The sequence below is a fragment of the Pogona vitticeps genome, chromosome 3, assembly GCF_051106095.1.
Source record: "Pogona vitticeps strain Pit_001003342236 chromosome 3, PviZW2.1, whole genome shotgun sequence".
NCBI lineage: Eukaryota > Metazoa > Chordata > Lepidosauria > Squamata > Agamidae > Pogona > Pogona vitticeps.
The window spans coordinates 16,930,115-16,948,892 of NC_135785.1; the positions used below are offsets into that span (position 1 = coordinate 16,930,115).

The 18,778-nt window shown below is 39.8% G+C and overlaps 1 protein-coding gene across 11 annotated transcripts in view; it reads left to right on the plus strand.

The window, feature by feature from the left end:
• TNIK (TRAF2 and NCK interacting kinase) overlaps positions 1 to 18,778 on the plus strand; it is a 327,386-nt gene that overhangs the window by 206,003 nt on the left and 102,605 nt on the right. For all 11 annotated transcript variants that reach the window (XM_020793810.3, XM_072996188.2, XM_078389655.1 and 8 more), the window contains exons 10-12: positions 959 to 1,134; positions 3,931 to 3,997; positions 7,680 to 7,884. In XM_020793810.3, coding sequence (XP_020649469.2) covers positions 959 to 1,134; positions 3,931 to 3,997; positions 7,680 to 7,884 — 448 coding nt within the window. The remainder of the gene's footprint in view (positions 1 to 958; positions 1,135 to 3,930; positions 3,998 to 7,679; positions 7,885 to 18,778) is intronic.

The window sequence follows — 18,778 nt, forward strand, 5'->3', positions numbered from 1 at the left end:
AATGAATTGCACTAGAGAAAAATTCTGAATGCTTGTAGGAAAACATCTCTGATGTTTCTAGATCAAATACAGGGTAGTTGACAGCTGGGTTGGCACTACAGTACCATTGAAAAGATCTGGGAATCTTAGTAGACTACACACAAAAAAGCATGAGTCAACAGTGTGATTTAACAGCCCAAAAAGCAAATGCAATGCTAGGTTGCATCAAAAGAAGTATACGTTTAGATCAAAAGACATAATAGTACCACTGTGTTCTACTTTGGTCAAGCCTTGACTAGAATGCTGTCTCCAGTTCTGGGCTCCGTAGTTTGATGGGGCAACAAAGACAGTAAATGTCCAGAAACCAAGTTTTATAAGGAACAGTTGAGGGAGTTGCATATGTTTAGCTTAGAAAAGAGAAGGGTTAAGAAGTGATGTAATAACATATTCAAATATCTGTGGTGCTGTCATGTGAAAGATGAAACAAGTTTCTGCAGCACAGGAGGACATTATTAGAAACAGTCCATCCAAATTACAAGAAAAAATATTTCAACTAAGCATTAGGAAGAACCTCCTGGCAGTATGGCTTTTTTCCACAATGATGGAATGGACTTATTTAGAAAGTAGCAAACTCTCCTTTGTTTTGACTGTGGAATACTTGCTTTGTAAGGGAATTATACTCAATGGCCATTGGAGCCCCTTCCAGCTCTACAATTCCACCGAATGTGGTTTTCTCAAGGTTCCTCAAGGAGGCTTCTAAAGTTAGACTGGCTTTTTGTTTCTGAGCTTAGCTGATTTTCCAAGCCAGTTTGATGGGACCTGGGAGAGAATTGCCCATCTAGATGTACTATTCTAACATGCATATCAAATAAGTAGCCTTTTTAGTAGTGATATATAATTTTCTTTAGGAACAAAAGCAACAGTACTTGTATACATTAACATAAGTCTCTTCTGTATATTTCCTCCCTGATTTTGGTAGGTCAAAAAAGTTCCAGTCCTTCATTGAAAGTTGTCTTGTAAAGAATCATGGTCAGAGGCCAACCACCGAACAGCTGATGAAGCATCCATTTATTCGAGATCAACCTAATGAAAGGCAGGTTCGCATCCAGCTCAAGGACCATATTGACAGAACAAAGAAAAAACGTGGAGAAAAAGGTAAGTTAATTTTGTTCTAAGTGCTGTCTGCAAGAGAAACATAGTATTGGTCCAATGCATAACTTCAAAATGCCCCACAGCTGTTCCATCTTTTGACTTTTCGATAAAGGCGGAGAAGAACTCTTAGAAATTGAGACAACTCCCAGCACCTGTATCCCCCACCAGCACTTATCTTTTGACAGATATTATGCTCATCTGTAATTTGGAAGGAAAACTAGCAGTTCCTTGGAACTAAGAAAATTATCAGTTCAAACATAGGAATCTCACTTATACTGATTCAGACCATTCATCCATCTAGCTCAGTGTTTGCAACTCTGATGGGCAGTGTCTTTCTGTGGTTGTAGAGAGGATTCTTTCTGACCCCTTCCTGGAGATTCCTCATTATCTCCTTTCCAAGTACAGTACTAATTGGGTTGCCTTCTGAAATCCAAGATTGGGTGTATTCAGAGTGCAGTGTGATGGAAAAGAAAGCTGGAAAAACTATTCATATAAAATGAAAGAGAAGATTCTTATTCTTATGCCACTTGAGATGGGGAAGCTACTTTCAGGAGAATATCCAACATAGTGTTTATGTTGTTTAATTGGTCACTTGAAAAGCAGCAGGGAGACCAGCCTTGAGTTGCCACTGTGAAAGTGTCAGCTTTAAGATAGTGCAGCTGTATTGACTTTAATAAATTTTATTTTTCAGTCAGAGTAAATTCAGGGAGGATGTGTGTGCACATGTGTGTACAATTTACACACAATCTGCCAACCATACCACATCTAAAGCTCTACACTGTTTGAGGCTATTAACACTTGGACAGAAGTATTCACTCCTCTGTAGTTAGTCAAGAGGAACATCTTGTCTTGTGGGCATTAATGATATCCCTGAGTGCATCGTTTTACTTTTCTCCCATATAAATCAATGGGAAAAATAAAGTTAGTGTTATACTTGGGACAAAGCCTTTTCTCCATACCTGGATTAGTCTAAATTGGCAAGGGCCCCATTAACTTGCTAAGTAAAACATCATAGAGGAACTTGCTGTGTGGCCTAGAAAACCTCCCCCCCCCCAATTCTAACGTAGGAAGCAATTAACACTGTGGTGACCTTGGTATTTGGTCTAACATATTATGTAGTGCATTTAAATGCAGTGAGGTGTTCAAAGAGCAATGGAAATACATGTTAAATGAAGTTTTATCTTACTGTTTTTTAACATGTTTGGGTATATTTTCATTTTGTTAAGTTATTTTGGACTGTAAAAGGAGTCTGAACATTTCAGGAAGCAACAGACAACAAAAAAATCAGGTTTATTATACCATGTCACAATATTTATTAATGTCTTAATATTTATTAAAGTCATGGGTTTTTTTAAAAAATAGATTTAATGTTGATTGAACAAGCTCATAAAATGAAATACAGTATCAGAAGAAATGAGTTGACTGGATGTATTTCCAGTCTGCTAACTTCATAATATACATATATTGAATTTTTATAATGCCACCAAAATAGTAGATAAAATACTTTAAACTAAAGTAATATTTCATGATTTATTTTGGCACATTGTGGTTATTATTCTTTTGAAATGCTAGCAAATTTTGGCTTAAATCATGAGGGGAAAGATGAGGGCTTTAAATTAAATCCACCTTCTGAAATACCTTCCAAATTGAGCAAATTAAGCCCCTCTGTAGCCATCTGAGAAACAGTATCTGGAAGGTACCTCAAAAGATAAGAGAGCCACCTTCCCACAATGCAAGCATTCATACAAGTTGTATGTCATACTTGAGTTATATCAGCACAGTCCAAAGCAGATTTTAGTTTGGGGTTAGACATATTTTCTTTCACAAATGAATGATGTATGGTAGAGTTACCAAGTTACTTGATGAAACGGAGTTTTTCTCATGTGATAATATTGCATGCCAAGAGAAGAGCTTTGTCTTCCCTCAAAATGTTCTAGAAAACAACATAATAGGTATTGTACATATTGGCTGTGAGGAAATATTAAAATGACATTATACCAGTTTACTAAGCCCAAGGTGTCTCCATTAGCAATGAACATCTGCCATGGTCTCAAGCAAAACTCCTGATTCTAAGACCAGATATCCTACCCTTATGGCTTGTTGTAAAGATTTCAGGGACGTGGTGGCACTGTGGGTTAAACTGCAGAACCCTCTGTGCTGCAAGGTCAGAAGACCAGCAGTCGTAAGATCGAATCCATATGACGGAGTGAGCTCCCATCGCTTGTCCCAGCTCCTGCAAACCTAGCAGTTTGAAAGCATGTAAATGCGAGTAGATAACTAGGTACCGCCGTGTTGGGAAGTAATGGCATTCCATATCTAGTTGCGCTGGCCACGTGACCACGGAAACTGTCTACGGACAAGCGCTGGCTCTACGGCTTGGAGACGGGGGTGGGCACCGCGCCCTAGAGTTGGACATGACTGGACGAAATGTCAAGGGGAACCTTTACCTTTACCTTAAAGATTTCAGACTGAAAGATTTCAGTCAGAAAATGTAGATGAAGCTCTTTCAGTGTGTATCAGCTTTGGAAAATATGCCCTCCAAATTCAGAGAATAGGGTCTGCCCAATGGAATGCAATTATGCTTTCATAACCTCCATGGTTTTTATCTTTACTTAAATTCAGGTTCATTTGGTAGATTGTGAGGTGAAGTCAAGTCATTCCTGAAACAATATTGATTCACATGCTCCCAGCACTAAAATGAAAAAAAAATCTGTTCTTACACAAGAGCCCCGGGGCCTTCATCTAGCAGAAAAATGAATCGTTTCTGTAAAGGGCACTGACATTCGATTATGTTCCTAGATGAGACTGAATATGAGTACAGTGGAAGTGAAGAGGAAGAGGAAGAAAATGACTCTGGAGAACCCAGGTAATGACCAAAGTTCGTTTCTGATTATGTCCCTGTATATAGTGCTCTAAGTAGCACTGCTAAAGGCACACTGATTGGAAGAATATAATAGAAGGATGTGTAGGTTGAGCTTATGGGTCATGGGGTGATAGGGGGGATATGTTGTCCTCATAAATTGGGGTGGAGGGGGCAATTCTCTCTAAAATTGGAGTGTTGCTTGTGATTCACCCCTGCCTCTAACTAGTATCTTTCACTGCTGGCTCATATCCAGTGTACTTACAAGCATTTGAGCAGGTGCATAGCTCTCTGTTCTACTAATTCTGAGAAAGATATGATGATAATAGACTAGGATGGACAGCTTCCAGATATCTGCATACCAGACTTCAGAGGGTGTCCCTGAGGTTCCCTCCCTCCCTCCCTCCCTCAAATAACTCACAATCTCCAGGCAGGCAGGAAGGGAGCAATTTCAAATTGTGCTCCCTGAGCTACTGTATTGTGTTTTTCAAACTTGGAAGTGACAAAAAAAATTTCCAATTTAGAACAAAAATATCCTCCCATAATTCTAAAACAGCCAGGGTGCAAAAACATGATTTAGTTGTCCCTCCAGACTTGAGGAGATTTGATTAAAAATATTTTATTTAAAGGGGTTCTTGGAGGCAAAGGGACGTTGGAGGGTGCATTTGAATGCAGGTTTGCATCCAGTTGTAGAGGATATTTGTAGAAAAATCAACTGTGCGTCATTCTGCACTGTATTGTTTCAAACTGCATGTGTGAATTTCATGAAAGGTTCTGTGCATGCAGTAAAATTACATTGCATAGAAAAGACAAAGCAGACTTTTGTTTTCTCTGTCTTGCTTTGCTGTGCATAGAGAATTGTAGCTGCATAACACATTGAATATGGCAATACAGTGGTGCCTCGCATTACGATGTTAATTTGTTCCAGCGAAATCGCTGTAGAATGAAAACATCGCAAAGCGAAATTAAAAAACCCATAGAAATGCATTAAAACCTGTTTAATGCATTCCGATGGGCTTAAAACTCACCGTCCAGCGAAGATCCTCCACAGGGTGGCCATTTTCACTGCCTGTCTTGCGAGGAATCCGTCCCAGAAAACAGCGGGGGGCCATTTTGTTTACCTGGTGGCCATTTTGAAACCGCCGATCAGCTGTAGGAACCGATCATCACAAAGCGAAATTCCCCCATAGGAAACATCGTAATGTCATTTCATCGTTAAACAAAGCGATTGTAATGCGAGGCACCACTGTACTTAAAATGGGAGCAGCTCAATAAAAAATTTACAACTTTTAAACTGGACTTTGCATCAGCACCACATTTGTTGTAGCAGACAGTCTGCTCTTGTTTTGTGCCAAATCTGAGGATATTTGAACAATGGGTTTTTTTTAAAAAAATTAAAAAGTAAGCATGTTTTACCCACTCCCATTGAGAAATAGGTCACCTCAAACTACCACAGATTTAAAAGAGTGCACATAAATTGAACAGACTAATCATGTTTCTCTTGAAAGAGAGTTGTTGGCCATACCTGATTTCTTAATTTGGAAAATAATAAAGGCTGTAGGGGCTAAAATATTGGTGTCCCCCCCCCCCAAGGCCTTTCAGATGGGGAAAAACTGTGATTTCTTATAATACTGAGCATGCCTGGTATTTACAGGAAAAAGAGCTTCAGCAAAGGCTACAGCTGCAGGGAGGCAAGGGAGATAGATATTGAGAGAAAAGGTCATGACCCATATTGAAAGTAATTAGAAGAGTCAAACAAGAGGCTTGCTTTAAAGAACATAATGCAGTGATTGTCTTCCAAAAAGGGGGACATTTTGCTATGCATCTTCGGAGAATTAGCATACAATTTTGTAAAGCATATTCGAAATGTTTCTGCATACCTTACAAAAGCACACAACATTTGTGTTTGTCCTAGAGCAGATGCTTTCAGTACACATTCTCTCAGAATTTCTAAGACCAGCCTGCTAACACATGTTTTCAAAGAGGAGATTCGCTGTGGATCTGGGGCAATTTGAAGTTTTGAACCTGTCATTCATTTAGCTGACTGTCAGCAGAACATTTTAACTTTTTCCTGGCCAAACAGGAAAAGAGGATACTCACAAGAGGATTCTGTGTCTGGCTGAAAAAATTCAGATACAGATATTTAAAAAGAATTTATTTATTTATTTATTTGCTTGCTTGCTTGCTTTTTGGCTTGAAATGGTTTTACTCAACATTAACAGAACTTTCATGCCTATATCCTATTACAGTCTCTAGTTAGTAGTTCTAATGTTTGGTGACTGTATTGTGTTAAAGACCTCAAAATGTCATATCATTAACAAAGCTTGCAAATCCACAGCGAGGATCCATATGGAGTCTCATGTTAGATCATTCTCTTTTCCTACTGTCCTCCTTCCTTGTTTCTTCCTGTAGGTTCTGCTCAGGTGTTGCAACCTAACAACTATGGATTTGATGGTTGTTCTGGGTTTTACGGGCTCTTTGGTCGTGTTCTGAAGGCCAAAGAGCCCGAAAAACCCAGAACAACCATTAGATCCCGGCTGTGAAAGCCTTCGCGAATATATTAAACTATGGATTTCTTTATTGAAACAATCTGTCTTATGTTAGGTCTTCCTCTTTTCCAGTCAGTTCATTGTATGTGCAAGGTACAATAGCTTCAGTTTACTCATTTGTGCTCTAGTGGGAGTTCTGTCTTGACTTGATTGAGCACCCACTTTTATGTCTCTTTGACTGTCTGTGGTGTTTGTAAGACTCTCCTCCAGCACAGCATTTCAAATGAGTTGATTTTTGTCCCATCTTTCTTCTCTGTCCATGTTTTATATAGTATGGATTGTTTTGGCCTTGGTTTCCAGTAACAGACTTTGGTAACTCTCACTCCCTTTTTTTATTTCAAAAGGGAATGGGGCATATTTTAGAAAACATGTGGGCAACATGTTCATAGAGTTTTGGGTGCTTTTTTAACTTCTCTTCTTTTAATTGCCTACACACACAAAAATGATTTGGAAATTGGAAAACACAAGGAGAAACTTGTAGTTTCAAAAGAAGGCCATGTGGAAGGTTATATGCATAATGCCTGAGCTTCTTTGTTTGAGAAGATGGGGTGTGATATACAATCAACAGCTTCCTGAGCTGTAACTTAAAAACTACACCTCCAGTGCCACTTGTGCCTTTTCTAACTTACCTCAAAGAAACAAGCCTGGCTCACTAGCTGCCATGGCTTTTTGGGATTCAGTTCTTTGTTGCACTGATAAAACTCTGGTGCATGCCTGAAGAAATGGCCTTTGATCCATGAAAGTCAGCAGATTGTATGATTTTCAAAGTGGTCTAATAAAAGTATCACCTACTCCTGCATTGTTCCCAAGATTGAAGCTGCCCTTTGCAAAGCAAAGCTTGCCATCCTTTTTCCTGCTAGCAGTGCAATCACGTTATTGATTTCAATATTGGGGCATTTCCCGGTGTTTTGAATTGTGGACAGAGAAGCACAATATCCCATAGTCATAAACCAGAGGCTTCTGAAGAATTAAATTTTTACATGAAAGACTTCAAATCTGACAACCTTCAGACACAGCCTAAGGTAGTATATTCTTGCAAGAGCACACTGGGGATTTGACTCTTCCCAGCCCTCTGAATGTTAGATGAAGTTCTGTGCAGATGTATCTGTGGACTCATACAAATTTATCTTTCCCTGAAGCTCCATCCTAAACTTGCCAGGAGAGTCAACATTAAGGCGAGACTTTCTGAGGCTTCAGCTTGCAAATAAGGAACGGTCAGAGGCCCTCCGTCGGCAACAGCTAGAGCAACAACAACGTGAGAATGAAGAACACAAGCGACAACTGTTAGCAGAACGGCAAAAGAGGATCGAGGAGCAGAAAGAACAGAGACGGAGGTTAGAAGAGGTACGTCTTAGATGCTGAGCAGCCGGATTTTCGAGAAGGGGCTGCGTTCTAGAACCCAATTGCATTAGCAATTGTTTTCTGTAGTTAGATTCAGCTTGGCTGTCATTTCAAGTATATGTTTATTTGCACATCGTTCAATCTGTGTTCAAAAATCTGACTTCCACATGAGTAGCAATAGAAGGTCATGGAATGAATGACAAATGAAAAGCCAGATCTAATTGCATAACCCAGGTTTAGGATGTCATAGCCTGATGGCAGGAAGGAAGGCCTAAGAATTTTGTGTCATTTACTAAGGCAGTGTTAGTCCAAGGAGGACTGTTTGGTCAATATCTTGCTATAAATCAGCATTCTTTCCTAAGCATTTGATTTTTAAAAAGGTAAAGCCAAAACTGCTTATTTGGCATGTGTGAGAATACTTTTACATTGCTTTATAGAAATTGGGCGTCTTTTTTGGAATGGGTTCTAAGATGATGCCATCATTGTCCATACTACATTCCTTTGCTTCATCTCACCTCCAGCTAATGTGCCCATCTGAGCCAGCCAGCTTCATTGGGCTTGGAGCCTCACCAATTGGAGAAACAAGGCAAAGTAAAACCGGTTTTGAAGGGTGTCAACTAGAGGAGTACTTTTCTAACTGGAATATCTACCAGGGAGCTGGATTTGCTTTCCTGTGTCTTTTCTGCGGCAGCCATTTAAATTTCACCAGAATGCAATGCCTAAGGCGTATGACCAGAAATTAAAATAACTGCTCAGTCTCATTGGTTCATTCTCCTTTTATTACTGCTACCAGGGAGGTGATTGAACAGGCAGCACAGAAGTAGCTCTGCCAGAAGTAATGAATCTGTGAAAGCTGGACTTGTCAACACCGTCACCCTTCAGCTCCTCACAAAACACATCATTGTGGTGGAAAGTAAAATGGCTGCCCCAGATGCAAAACATGTAATTCCAGCCTGATACTCCTATCATAAAACAAGCACTTTATGAAAACAAATGAAAGGGGATTGCAGGTGCCCAGCATCTGTAACGTTTGCCTGACAATGGTACTGGATATTCAAGTGACTCATATGTTCTTTATTGCTCAACATGGGACATATCTCAATTTATCCCATTTACTGTTCAGCTGCAAATAGGCAGTTCTCCCTGGTGTTCACAAGTCAGTTTCACCCTGTCCAATTCACTTGCTTGTTATTCAGGCCACTTTATTCCCAGACTGAAGAACGTACTTACAAAGGGTGGCCCATTCTTCGCTGGTGCTCTCATCACCACTCATACATTGAAGTCTTCCATCCTGTTTGAGAGAAAGACAATTAGCTGTCTGTGCCAAGAGGTCACGAGATAAAGGGCTTGAACAAATGGATCTTCCTGTTACATGGAAGGAGTCATTTTGGTCTTTCTATGCAGCCAGAGCCCCCTTTTGTTCTCTGGGTTTCTAGGCAATGGGCAATGAAGCCCAAGGGTAGTCATTTAAACATAAAAGAATGTCAAGCTTCTGACTTCCTGCCCTCTATGGATAGTCAGTGGTTCTTTTCTAAGCCTGGTGTCTGCAGCCCCCTCCAGGGCCGTAAGGAAAAGGCGAAACATGTATCAGACAACAGCGTCAGTCCATCTGGCCAGTACATGACGGCTGCTTCAAATATTACTTTGTATTACCACAGTGTTGGTTGTAATCCATAAGAATTAGTCTTCTGTTTATCTTCTCTTTTTCCTTCATAGTAGTAAAACCTGGATGCAGAATCACTCAAAGGAGCTTGAATACAGGTTGTTTTCATATTTTTAATTCCCCATTTGATATCCAGGGCTCTCAAACTCATTTCGAGGTTGCATTAAAATGCTTGTGTTTTTTAGTACTACTTCACTACTGTATTTGCATGGCACTTTCAAAACCAAGTATGAGGTTATGGCCAGATTTCAAAGCATCTTACCCATGATTTGACAAAGAAGGACACAGCTGTCAAGGTGTCACAAAGAGCCCTACTTGTATCTGTGTAAGATATGAAAGCCCATGATGTTTACACCCCATTGGGCAAGGAATGTTGTAAAATTGGAGCCAAAACTGAGGAGATCCTCAGCTGTTTATTACAGAAGAGCTAATTTGGCTAGGTCTGTACCTGGAACACATACTGAAGTGGTAGACTAAGATCTGCCACTTCAGATTACAGATGGCAGACACCACTCTTTAGTAATTCCCAATAAATATAGAGAAAAATAAAACACCCTTCTTTCGAACAAGCTTGAGATAGGGTGTATGATTTGCTCTGAAGGGGGAGGAGGTCTGTATAAGGACTCTCAGAAAGCAGCTTATGCTCATTTAAGAAGGTTGTTTCCATCCCCCACTCCCACACTCAAGTAACAGAGGTAGTATTTCCCAACACCTCTTTGTTATTTTTCCACTCCTAGCTGCGTGAGTGTCTAAGATGGTCTTGGAATCATGTATTTCCTAAGGTCCTTTTTTGCAACCTCTTTCGCTCTCTAAAAACCAGCTGCCAAATTGCAGCAGAAACCATGAGTAGTGGGTCCTATTCAAAGTCATTTGCTTTTAGTGCCTGATTAGGGAGCTGTTGCCAAAAATATGGCCAGCACGGCCAACACTGTTCAGAGCAATAAGACAAAAATATGGGAAATATGGGAAACACTGCTTCAAGCAAACAAGTGCTTGTTCTCAGAGGCATGTGACATTTTTCTAAAGAGTTTTGGCCTGATACATCCACTAAAATGGGATTGTCCCTGGTAGAGGCCAAATTTCCGCAGCACCATTGGCTGCCCCACAGTCAAGGGGCAAAAGTCATCTCCAGAGAGCCTAAGTTTTCTCCAAAACCAAGGTTAAGAACATAACACAGAGGTAAAATCAGAAAACAAAATTCGCAGTAAATATAATTTTATGCCTACAATGTACTTTAGAAAAGTTACATTTTTGGACCAAAATTCCCACAATTGTCCTAACTAGCAGGGCCAGTGGAAATTTGGCCAGGTCAACTGTAATGAAGAAAAACAACTTTTTAAAGACTCTGACCTTGAACTGGTTTAAAAATGTGAAATCAGTGGAAGAATATTATCCTTTGGGTGATAACAGATGTGAAATTAGCTGCAGTCTTGTGTTGTGGGATTGTGTGGTCAAATGTCTTTTTACACCAAAAGAAGTCAATCTCTTCTGCTGCTTATCTTCCTCAAAGAAGTTTTCATTTGTGAGCAACCTAGTTTATTTTATTGTATTTTATTTATATCCCACCCATTTAGACCGAAGTCTACTCTGGGTGGCTAACAACAATATTAAAATAAAATAAAACAACAACATTATTAATACAATAGAGGATGGCAAAATAACGTATCTGTTTATTTGGCTTCTGTTCATTGTAGGGGAAAATAAGGAGTTGAGAATGCTTAGCAGTTTGCTGGATCAGGCCAGAAGGGGAGTAGATAACTAAAATCTAGCCCAAGACCTGCAGGAAACCTCTTCTTGATTCCTCTTGTTTTTTCAACTACTCCTTCCTCAATGCTGTGCTGGAAGTGGCTGGCCTGACGTGCACTGTTCCTTGAATGACTTTGCTGATATCATTTAAATTTTTTAAAAAAGAGCCTGTAGTTGTATGCATGGCACTGAGAAATTGATGTTCATGTTCCAGATGATTGGAAAACTCACCCCAGGCTGCTTCTATCATGACTTCCTTCTCAGGCAATCCACCCTATTCCGATTCTGATTGACAAACTGCCCCTAAATAATCTAAGCTCTAACAGTGTGTCAGTGAGACTTTGTGAATGTCACACACACTTTAATTTCGTGGGGTTTTTTTTAAGGAAAAAAGATGAATGGATGGGAGACAAGATCAGGGTTTATAATATTATGTATGATGCAGTGGAAGTGGATAGAAATACTTCTTCTGCTTCTTGCATGTCACTAGAACCTCATCCCATGAACTGGACTGATGAAAGATTCAAATTTGGGCTTTAAAAGGAGATTGTGAGGTTTCATAGAAGGCTGGGCTCTCAATGGCTAGTAGTTACACATTCTTCCTGATCTGCATCTGGTAATTCAGTGTGTCTGTATTACAATTTTCTGGAGAATAACAGTCATTCCCCTTTGGGTTTTGTTTGTAGACTTCACTGAAGTATCTGGTTGCCCTGTTGTAGAGCGGCTTTTGGCCTGATTCAGTGTGGCTCTTTTTTTATCAGCATGTCCAAAGCTGACCATCTACATGGAGACTTCGTCAGTTCCAAAAAAAAACACCTACTTTCAGACTCCGTGCTGGTCAACATTGCTTTGCAGGAACGTCTTTTTCCTGCTTTTCTTTTGTTATTGTTGCCACTGGGAAGGTTGGCATCCACAACACCATTGGAAGGATATCAAGGCCTTTTCTGGCAAGCAGTAAAGTGAGAGATACAGTTCTTTCCAGACTCTACACCACCAGGATCAGGTCTGGAGGTTCCTCTTTTTTCAAAGACTTTACACATGGAAAAGTAGACGGGAGAGAAAACAGCCCAGCATGCACCTTGATCAGCGTGTATATATGATAAATTTTGGGGTAGAAAAACACACGGTCATGTGATTGCCACTTAGTAGTGTGAAGTAGTGCAGTTGTGTAAAGTTCTAACACCTCTCTACTGTATGAAATAGAATTTGTGTGTGTGTGTGAAATAGATGGGTAATGCTGGTGTTTTAATAGCCCTACAGTGACATTTGTCTGTTAGCCCCCACCCTTCCTTGTGTCTTCTTGATATTAAAAATTACGTAAAACACGTCTGTGCTCCAAACTGCCTTGTAATGAATCAAATTGTTCAGCTGGCACAGCACTGAATCTTAAGTCCCCAGATCAATTCTCACTGCAGGAAATAAATGGCGGTTGCTTATTTTCTCACCGAATCTAGATTCCTTTCCTGCAGGGATGCCTCTTATGACAGTGTCCAAGCATTCAAACTGTATTATACTAAGGGAAATGTTTTTCTTTCTACCACTAGTAAAGTTGTTATAACTGGAAGTGATTCTGGCATCTCGCTACCCAAGAGCTATGGGTACCACTTGGCTAGTTTCATGACATCACGATGGCTAGTGATGTGTGGGCCTATGTGAGACTATCACCCCCGTCTAATCCTAGTTCTGTTACTTTTAACCAGGTAAAGGCTGCCTTGCCTGAGCATCATGAAAGAGTAAGGGCTCTGAACTGCTCATCATATATCTTGATCAGAGAAAGGCCAAAAAAGTTACCTAGCATAAAGCTAGGGGCTTAGCATCTTGGCAGCGTATCTCACCCTTTCAGCTGGTGTTTCCAGCATGAGACTAGTGGTTTGCTGGATCAGAGCATGACAGTGAAATTGTCTTCTCCCTGGGATTTCAGAAGAGTTAGATAAATAGCTTGACAGTTTGACTGCAGTTGTCTGTTGGTTCAGCCGGTTGTGAATAAATTTCATAAGTGCTGTTCTTCAAGGGTGGGTGGTAGAGGTCTGACCGTAGATTATGAACTTATGCCTTATGGTGTTGGATTTCAGCACCTGCAGAGGGAATTTCAACAGTGCATTTGTTCACAGTAACAGCAGTCCATGTGCACCAGGATTAAAACAGAGCACACTTCAGGATAATCCTTTGAGATGTCCCATTCCATTTGCTGAAGAGGCAAACCTCTATTCAGCTACAATATTAATTAGTTTTCTTCAAAATATGTTTAAAATCTCAAAGAAACTGCCAGCTTTTCAGGCATTCTACCTCAAACTCTTTATTGTTTCTAAAATGATTTAGTGGAGCCTTTTAGGGCTACAAAAGACCACTAATGGTGCTTGGGCCACAATATAATAAGCACAAAAATGCAAAGAAAATAGGGTTGAATCGAAACTCTACAGGTCACTTAGTGAACATGTTGTTGTTTGTCATCGTCTAGTCGTTTAGTCATGTCTGAATCTTTGTGACCCTATGGACCAGAGCATGCCAGGCCCTCCTATCTTCCACTGCCTCCTGTAGTTGGGTCAAATTCATCTTGGTTGCTTCGATGACACTGTCCAACCATCTCATCTTCTGTCGTCCCCTTCTCCTCTTGCCTTCACACTTTCCCAACATCAAGGTCTTTTCCAAGGAGTCTTCTCTTCTCATGAGATGGCCAAAGTACTGGAGCCTCAGCTTCAGGATCTGTCCTTCCAGTGAGCACTCTGGTTTGATTTCCTTTAGAATTGATAGGTTTGTTCTCCTTGCAGTCCAGGGGACTCTCAAGAGCGTCTTCCAGCACCACAATTCAAAGGCATCCATTCTTCGGCGGTCAGCTTTCTTTATGGTCCAGCTCTCACTTCCATACATCACTACAGGAAAAACCATAGCTTTGACTATTCGGACTTTTGTTGGCAAGGTGCTGTCTCTGCTTTTTAAGATGCTGTCAAGGTTTGTCATCACTTTCCTCCAAAAAAGCAGTTGTCTTTTAATTTCGGGGCTGCTGTCTCCATCTGCAGTGATCATAGATCCCAAGAAAGTAAAATCTGTCACTGCCTCCATATCTTCCCCTTCTATTTCCCAGGAGGTGATGGGACCAGTGGCCATGATCTTAGTTTTTTTGATGCTGAGTTTCAGACCGTTTTTGCGCTCTCCTCTTTCACCCTCATTACAAGGTTCTTTAATTCCTCCTCAGTTTCTGCCATATGTTGTTGTTATATGCTGTCAAATTGCTTCTGACTTGTTCTGGATGAGTGATCTCCAAAATTTCATGCTGTTTTCAACAGCACTGCTCAGCTTTTATAGACTCGAGGCTGTGGCTTCCTTTAGGGAGTCAGTGCATCTCGTATTTGGTCTTCCTCTTTTCCTGATGTCTTTATATCCTTTTACAGAGCATTATATTCTTTTACAGAGAATCCTGCATTCTCATGATGTGCTCAAAATAGGACAGCTTCTTTTTCAACATTTTTTTTTCCTCCAGAGGTAGTTCAGGCTTGATTTGATCTCAGGGTCACTTGCTTGTGTTTCTGGCAGTCCCAAGGTCTGGCAATCCAAAGCTCTCCTCCAGCACCACATTTCAAACAAATCAGTTTTTTTTTACTGGCAGCTTTCTTAACTGTCCAGCTTTCACACCTATACATGGTGATCAGAAATACAAGAGTGTGGATGATCTTGGCCTTTGTCTCCAGTGACATATCCTTACACTCGACAATCTTTTCTAATTCCTTCATTACTACCTCTCCTATTCTCAGTGTTCTTCTGATTTCTTGGCTCTCTTTTATGATCGAACCAAGATATACAAAATCTCTAACTATTTCAGTTTCTTCATTGTCAACATAAAAGTTGTATAGTTCTTCTGTAGTCACGATTTTTGTTTTCTTACCCTCTAACTGAAGTCCTGCTTTAACATTTTTTCTTTCACTTTGCCTGAAAGACATTTCAGATCATTGCCGCTTTCTGCCAGTATAGATGGTGTCACCTGCATATCTTAAATTATTGGTGGTTCTTCCATCAATTTTTACCTCTTCATCTGAATCTAGTATGGTTTTCTGTATGGTATGTTCTGCATATAGATGGAATGGATAAGGGGATAAAATGCACCCTTGGCTGACACCTTTGCTTCCAGGAAACCATTCTGTCTCTCCATATTCTGTCCCAATGGTAGCTTCTTGTCCACAATACATCTGCTCCCACAATACTCTATGCTGTATGTGCTGACTTACTATGTACTCAGTTCAATATTGGAGGTCCCCTTCATCTGCCAGCGGACTGACAACAAGGCCTTGTCGGTAGCGTGGAATGTTTGTTCCAGCGTCTGAATTCCCGTCAAAAGGCTGTGCTAATTTCTCTTCAGCTTTTGTATACTCTCTGGTTTCCGCTGTGTTGCTTTCATGTTCGTGATTATAATTATTTTCTGTCATTGTATGCATTTTTAAATTAATAAACCATTCTGGCAATTTTCCAGAGACTTGGAAGAATGGAAGCTGCAAGCATGCGTTCCGGACACATTCTAATTCCTCCTCCATGGGGGTTGGTTCCCTGTTATCTAGCATTCTGATGGAAGCATTCCAGACTGAGCTCTTTACAGATCCAATCAAAAGTAGCTTTTGCTAGTGCATCGTTTTCTAGTAACAGTGATGTCTCTTTGTAGCCAATCTGATTTGGATATAGGGTGAGGTTATTTGAGGGCAAACAACTAATTCAGAAAGAACAAGGCACTCTCCTGCCTCTGGATCATCTTTATTTACTCTCCTTGACTTTCATATATACAAACTTTGCTGCACATAATTATTCATACAGAGATCTATTTTTAAACAAAAACATAAAAGCGGTGTTGAAGCCAACTGAGCCTATGAATAGCACCAGAGGTCCTTCAAGGAAACATTTTGACCCAGTAAAAGATTCTCTTTCGTGCAGAAAATAACTATTCCAAATATTTAGCTTAGCTCTAAAAGTTGAGGAGATTGTATGAAGCACATGCATAATTGAACTAACATAAATGGAACTTCATTTGGTTTAACCATGTTATTGTCAGATCTTGATACTTCTGCATAGAGAAATAAGAATTAATTCACTGGAGTTCTAATTTAGAAAGAAATCAGAGTGTATTTTCCACTTTTCTTGCTTTCTTTTTCTAGTTTTGCTCCCTTGTATCACTTTAAACATTTCTTCTTCATTCATATAATTCACAGTCTCTATTAATGTCTGTGTGAGGAATAACATATGAATATAAGGCAGTCTGTACCCCCATTCGCTGCATTATAAGATATGCACTCAAACAGAAAACATAATTGGAGAAAGTGAGGAACTGGTTGTGTGGTAGTAGAGATGGGTATTAGTAGAAGACACAGAGCAGCACTGTTCCCATGGATTTCCACAGTGAATAATCAAAGTCATTGCCCAGAGCTTAGAAATGTCACTTTTAAAAAATTAGATTTCCAGAATCACCCAGGTTAGTTCCCATGTTGGCCTGGGAATGGGGGAATAGGGTGCTTCTGGGAGTTATCTTCCAAACAAGTAAGTTTTCTGAGCTCTGCCATTGCCTGTTAAATAGTTTCTGTTTGCATTAAATGTTCTTGAAAATATGTCATATTGTTACCCTTGGGAAATTATAATTTCTGTGCATGGGTGACGTGAAAGAAAAAGCAGTGTATTTCATTGTACTACTGAAATGCAAGTGACTTTGGTTTCATTTGGAAAGCATATTAGAAGAGTCATAGGAAGCTGTCTTACTTGAAACTTCAACTATTGATCCATTGGATTCAATGCTGTCTATACACTGACTTGCACCAGCTTCATAGTAGCAACTCTGTGGGAACCAGGATATGCCCAAGACTGGATGGAAAGTGTGTGCTGTGCCACTAGTGTCCTCCTTTAGTCTTTCAAGAAAACTGATTAACATACAGATGGATCTATTAGATGATTTCTTGCTTAATCTTAGTTTTAGAATCATAGCAATGGAAAGCACTTCAGAGGTCAAGCTCATGCTGATGCATTGAATTGATGAATTAACACATACAATTTAAATAGACTTGTTTATCATAAAAGTCTTTGTGAGATGCCTTTTCTGAGAAAGCTTACAGTTTATTCAGAGCTCCAAAAATAGATGAAAAAGGTTGAGTGAGATTATCTTTTGTGGGGGGATTTCAGGTTGTAAACTGGCATTTGAAGGACTCTTTATGTAGAAACCATATTGATTAGAGAATTATTTTGAGGAACTTTGGTTATTCAATTAGTTAGCAGAGTATGACATAGAAAAACAACAACAGCACAGAGAAAACATGGAGAAATCAGCTCAGTGTCAGCCCCTGCCTACCCCTTTGGTTTCTTTTCCACACAAACTAGCACTTTGGTAAGATAAAAGTATTCTAGAAGCATTTAAAGTAAAAAAAGACATCTTTACTTACAGTTACCATTGTGGTTATAGTCAGTAGAATTTTAAAAAAAGGAAAAATAGCATCTCCGCCGTGTGGGGAGAGCCTCCCATGCTTTTTGCTTGGTTGGAGGTTAAAAGACAAAGAACAGTAATCAACAACAAAGACAATGAAACTAAGTAAACAATCAGGAAGCGGGGGCAGGGGTTGGCTCAAATGCCAGAAGCAGGAAAAAGAATTCTACCAGTAAAGTTAGTGGCAAAAGACAATCACATTAGGTTGTAAAAAGCCCCCCCCTTCATAGCCAGTGTTAGTGCATGCAAGGTTGCTATTTTCTAAATAGTATATGCTACACGACTGCCCATAGCACTTGGAAAATCTTTGGGCTAGTTCTTAAGTATCTGGTAACAAGTGCTGTGGCATAGACAATCTTGATGGAGCAATTGAAAAAAATTCTTGTTCTCAGTGATTTTGAAAGTCTTGCCATGCCAAGATTCCCGACCAGGACTTTCTCCTGCACCAGCAAGATTTCCCAGATCCCTGCAGAAACAAGACTCTGATTGCATTTCCACTCTTCTCTTCTTTTATTTGATTTTTTAATCTCTTGTCCTGCTCAGGAAACTGCCAAATCCTGTGCTGCTTAATGCCTTTTATAAATAAATAGGAAATGTGCCACATTATGTAGAAATTGCCATGATCCGACACAGCTTGGTGTATCTTCTGCATTGTCTTGGTGAATCATGTACAGGAAATATCATTTGTTCAATAAACATAATAATCCTATATTGATTGGCTCTACTTTAAGACAACATCACCACAGAATGTCTGAGAAATCCTGAAAGAATTCCCACAAGATATTTGGAGGAGAGTAATCCCAGCAATCCTATTCACCATGGTGAAAGTTAGTGGGAATGGCAACCCAGTAACATACGAAATATCACACATTGCCCCACCCTGCAATTTAAAGCAATTCTAGTAAAATGAAGAGAAACCAGGAAGGTCTTGTGGTGGCCTGATAGCTTCGAGTAGTTTGCCTTTCCTTATATAATAGCGTTTCAGAGACTAAAGCCATTAATGGCAGAATAAGAAAAAAATGTGCTAATGTGACATAAATCTA